The sequence below is a fragment of the Chamaea fasciata genome, unplaced genomic scaffold (genome assembly GCF_029207755.1).
Source record: "Chamaea fasciata isolate MVZ Bird 193981 ecotype frontalis unplaced genomic scaffold, bChaFas1.0.hap1 SCAF_7, whole genome shotgun sequence".
NCBI lineage: Eukaryota > Metazoa > Chordata > Aves > Passeriformes > Sylviidae > Chamaea > Chamaea fasciata.
The window spans coordinates 896,349-901,315 of NW_027094092.1; the positions used below are offsets into that span (position 1 = coordinate 896,349).

The 4,967-nt window shown below is 62.6% G+C and overlaps 1 protein-coding gene across 2 annotated transcripts; it reads left to right on the plus strand.

Annotated features, from left to right (window-relative positions):
- Nucleotides 1-1,761: 1,761 nt before the first annotated feature.
- Nucleotides 1,762-4,769, plus strand: LPXN (leupaxin). 2 transcript variants are annotated; one of them, XM_066187118.1, is made up of 9 exons: nucleotides 1,762-1,882; nucleotides 2,635-2,738; nucleotides 2,851-2,906; nucleotides 3,121-3,226; nucleotides 3,299-3,451; nucleotides 3,535-3,708; nucleotides 3,775-3,856; nucleotides 4,030-4,178; nucleotides 4,257-4,769. In XM_066187118.1, exons 1-9 carry the CDS (start codon nucleotides 1,870-1,872, stop codon nucleotides 4,521-4,523), a joined length of 1,104 nt encoding a protein of 367 aa, XP_066043215.1. In that variant the 5' UTR covers nucleotides 1,762-1,869; the 3' UTR covers nucleotides 4,524-4,769. The 2 variants fall into 2 exon arrangements, with proteins under 2 accessions (XP_066043215.1, XP_066043216.1); XM_066187119.1 differs by having other exon boundaries at nucleotides 3,302-3,451.
- The last annotated feature ends 198 nt before the right edge of the window (nucleotides 4,770-4,967 follow it).

Sequence of the window (4,967 nt, forward strand, 5' to 3'; positions counted from 1 at the left end):
TGTCCAGGCTCCTGGACTTGGACTGATCCTGCCGCAGTATTTCCTTGCCTTGGCCGCAGCGGGATGTGCCACCAGGCCGGGATTGAGGGCGTGGATTGGGGAGGAGGACTGCGATGTGCTTGCTCCGGCGAGGAGGGTTTGGCTGGTCTTACCCACCGTTTAGGGACAGGAGAACAAAGGGTAACTCTTCCCCAGAACAAGGTGCCCCTCATCCTCCCTCGGGAGACAGCAAAAATCACAGGGGTTCAAAGAGCTCACAGCGTTCAGCTGGAAAATCCTGTTTGCCGAACTGGTTCCCACCAGTGAGAGGGCTCCGAGCGCCTGGTGCTTCCTTCTGCTTCTGCATTCCAACTCCTGCGCTCCGGGATGTTCCTAAAAAACAAAAGTGTCTCCAACAGCTCCTGAGAGCGCGCCAATAAACCCCCTCACTGTGGAGAGCCGCGTTCCCCTGACCCAGACGCTGGGCAGGAGGAGAATGTCCTCGCATGAAAGTTAAAGAAAACCTCGGGATCCTTGCACAGGGACTCCTCCTGCCCCTGCCTTATGTCAGCCCCGTGGCAATCTATCCCTGTCATTGTCGTGACTGCTTTCCCCTCTGCAGGCAAGGCTGGGGTCACTGAATTCTCGTTAGAACAGGGGAGCAGGGCTCAGGGCAGGGCACAGCTCAGCCTGTGGCCTCTGGGTTCTGTAAGGACAAGTTTTTAAGAAGTTTCCAGCTCCCGACGCTCGTGTGCGCTCGGGCTCACACAACACTAAATCGCTGAGAGAGCCAAAAATAGCCCGAAACCTTCCGGGGGCAGGAAGGTTCTGCTGCGGGCAGAAAGGGAAGCGCCTGACACAGCGAGCCATCCCAGCGCCAGGCAGCCCCGAGGAGTGACACCTCCTCTCGGCTTTGGGTGGCTCTCAGCATCCCCAGACACAGCGGGGTGGTGGCCACGGGGCCTTTTCCTGAGGCAGGGCTGGGCTGGATGTCCCTGCTGTGAGCAGGCGACAAAACGCTGTCAGGAATGAAGTGACCCCTGGGGTGGCAGCTGGAGGGGCTCAGCTCCAGCCCGCCCCATCCATGAGGGCCAAGGCAGTGCCAGCCTGACCCTTGTGGGTGCTGGTGTCTCCCCACAGAAAGGGTGGAGTCTGTGGCTCTCAAGCTTTGCCCCCAAGGTTTTTCTGGCTGGACTAGACAGGAGCCAAGCCAGGACATGGTGACGCTTTGGCAGGGCTGGTGGCCAAGATGACGGAGATGTTATTGGTCACCTACCAGATGCTGCCTCCTCCAAACACCCAGACAGGACCCTAAAGGACACGCCAAGCCACATGCACCCACCTCTGGCATTAGCACTCCCCTTGTCCTCTGGAGCTGTTTCCACATTCACTTCCTGCTCCCAGCAGTGCCAGGAGATTTTCTCTGCCAAAAAAAGGATTCGCTGGTACCTGGAAATCGATGACAAAGCTCAAGAAGCGTCCCCCAAAGGCACGGTTCTGCTGCAATGTGACGGCGCTGCTCCATCATGCTGCCACAAATCCATTTCCACCCAGCACAGGGATGCCATCCCACGTCCCACGTGGCCAGTGGCTTCTGGAAAGGGCCTGGCTCAGCAGGACATCCACGTCTTGGCTCCTGGAGCTCCTTGGCCAGCCCACTGGCCGGTTTTCTCCCCCGTGCAGCCCCAGCCTGGGCTGTTTGTGGCTCCCTGTGCCCCAGCTGCTCCTGGCACACGTGGTGTGAGGCACGCAGCCCACAGAGGAAACCCTGGGTGACAAACCCCGGCACGGGGGTGGAGGCAAGACCGGAACAGAGCCGGCGCAGCCTGGACTGCCATCACAGCCCCTCAGGGTGCTGCCCCTGCCCTGGGACCCCCACGCCAAGGCAGGATGGAGGATTTGGGTAAGTTGGGCCTCGCTGGAGCTGATCCTAGAGCCCGGCCTGGCTTGAGGGTCACATTTTCAGGATCTCAAGGGAGCCTTTTTCTTCCTGTACCTCAGGACCGGGAGGGGATGCTGCTGAGGGGCAGCTGTGGAGCCCTGCTCCCTCCTGTGCTTCCCCCGTCCCAAGGGACTGATGGGGCTCTTGGTTGAGCAAGCGCTAGGCCAAAAATGGAGCAAGCTTGAGAGCAGGAAATGGGCTGCGGCAGCGACACAACCCTGGCCCAGTGGAGCTGGGAGCCATCCCCGGCCTGGGGTGGGGGAGCCGGGGTAAAGGAAGCAGCCACACTGCTGGGGGCATTCCCTGTTTCCCAATGTGAGGGACAGCCAAGGCAGAGAGGCGAAAGCAGAAAGGAAAAGTGTTCAGCCCACCTTGGGGGAAGTGATGCTCTGGACACACAGGATGGGCCCAGAGCGAGCTTTTCCCTGCCAGGGCTTGTGCTGGGGTCAAGTTGAGGACTGGCAGAGGTTTCTTTGCTGGCCAGGGGTGGTGTGTGGGGGCAGGACCCTTTGCCTCACTCTTTGGGAAGGTGGGCACATCCTGCAGCGGGATGGGGGCCTCAGGGAGCGTGCTCAGGGCCCCTCGGGGCGCTGGCAGCTGGCCAGCAGGACGTGCTGTGACACTCCTTTTGCTCCAGAGATTTTGGGAGTGGTACAAGATGGCAGGGTGGGCAGCTAGCGACTCTGGGGCCTGACCGGGGTGTCTCCGTGCAGATGCTTTGCTGGCAGAACTGGAGCAGAGCTCCTGCCCGGCCTCCAAGGACCGTGCACTGCAGGGACCAAGCTCCTGCCAGGATGCCCAGCATGGTACCCTGAAGGTAATGCCTGGGCACAGAGACCCCTCAGCTCAGGATGGAGTGGTGGAGCTGGGCAGGGGAAGCTGCCAGGGGAGCATCCTGAGGGCTCTGCCACAAGGGCTTGTCCTTCCAGGTGCCGCTGCCACCTCGAGCTCAGCCTCCAGGGGAAGGTTTGGATTCAGTGTACAGGTAAAAAAGGCCACGGGAGGGCAAAGCCGTGTAAGGCTGTCCATTCCTTGCCGGGATCTGCCATCCAGGGTCACCTGGGACAGATTGTATCCTGCACACCTGCCGCATTCCCTGCGGTGGCCTGTGGGAAAGGGCTGTGTTGGCAGGGGTGGAGGGGTATTGGTCCCTGCCTTGGGGTGGACACCACAGCACCTCCCCTCTCTGCCATGTCCAGCACCCCTGTGCCGGTCCCAAAGCCGCTGCTCCCCTCACCCCCACCCACGGAAGCCACCTGGCAGCTGGATGAGCTCCTGGCCGACCTGGGCCACACGCAGAGCAAGGTGAGCCTTGGCCCTGGGGCAGCAGGCTGGGGTGCTTGGCCCTCACCCACACCTCACCATCCTCCTTCCCAGCAGCTGGCAGCTGCAGGGAAAGGAGCCGGCGTGCCCACGGAGTCCTTGCTGGACAACATGCTGGACAGCCTCACCCGGGACCTGCAGGAGCTGGGCATCACAGCCGCGCCCGCCGGCGTCTGCGCCGCCTGCCGCAAGCCCATCGCTGGCAAGGTGAGCCCCCCGCTGCCACCCCGGCCCCCCTGGGCAGCCCCCGGAGCTGCCCCCACAGCCCCTGGGCCTCCTCCTCCTCGCAGGTGCTCACAGCCCTGGGCAAAACCTGGCACCCCGAGCACTTCACCTGCGCCCGCTGCGGGAAGGAGCTGGACAAGGAGCCCTTCTTCGAGCAGGGCGGGCGGGCGTTCTGCGAGGAGGATTATCACCAGGCCTTCTCCCCGCGCTGTGCCTACTGCGCCGGCCCCATCCGCGAGGTGAGTGCGTGACCCCCCGGCCAGCCCCCGCCACCGCCAGCCCCCTCACCTCGACTTTTCCTGCAGAAAGTCCTCACGGCCCTGGAGCAGACCTGGCACCCCGAGCATTTCTTCTGTGCCCACTGCGGGAAGGTGTTCGGAGATGAGGGTATGTCCCAAGGAACAGGTGCGGGGGTCCTGCCCCCACCCCAGCCATTCCCTGCTCTTGCACTTATCTGACAGCTCCCCGTGGTCTCTCCCTTGCCTCCTCTCCTGAGTGCCACCATGTCCCCAGCATGAGCCAGCCCCAGGTGGGTGCCCATCCCAATCCCCTCCCCACAGGGTTCCTGGAGCGCAATGGGAAGCCATACTGCCACCAGGACTTCCTGGCCATGTTTGCCCCCAAATGCCAGGGCTGTGAGCGCCCTGTCCTGGACAACTACCTGTCAGCTCTGGACGGTGTCTGGCACACCGAGTGCTTCGTGTGCACGGTGAGTGGGATGGCGGGGACGCACGTCATAGGAGGGTGTTCCCAGGGCCACGCCAGCCTTCCCCTCTCCTTCCCCCAGGAGTGCCTGTGTGGTTTCACCGGCGGGTCCTTCTTCGAGCTGGAGGGGCGGCCCTACTGCGAGCTGCACTTCCACCAGCGGCAGGGCACCATCTGCCACGGCTGCGGCCGCCCCGTCACCGGGCGCTGCATCACGGCCGCGGGGCGCAGGTACCACCCCGAGCACTTCATCTGCACCTACTGCCTGGGCCGGCTGCACAAGGGCACCGTCCGCGAGCGCGGCGACAAGATGTACTGCCAGCCCTGCTACGACAAGCTCTTTGTCTAAGCCCCGGGCACCCAGCCTCCCTGCCTGGATGTGCCCAGCATCGTGCCCACCATCAACACGCCTGGCATTGTCCCTGCGGACTCAAACGCACCTCGTACCCCACCCATCAACATCCCTGCCACTGGTCCCGCTCAGCCAACTGTCCCCAGCCTTGTTGCTGCCAAGGCAGGCATCATTCCTTGTACCCCCCTCCCTGCATGACATCCCTGGCATTGCCCCTTGGACCTGAAGCAATAAAATACCCGGTCCTGCCTTTTCTCTGCTTACTGGTGGCTTTGGGGACAAGGGTACAAGGCAAAGTGGCAGGGCTGGGAAATTACACATGGTTTGTCACACCATGTGGTGTGACACCTCTGGGAGCCATAGAGACCAGCACCACTCCTGGAAAAGGCACCTGGGCCCACCCAGCAGCAAAGCCAAAAACACCGAAAGGGCAGGCACACA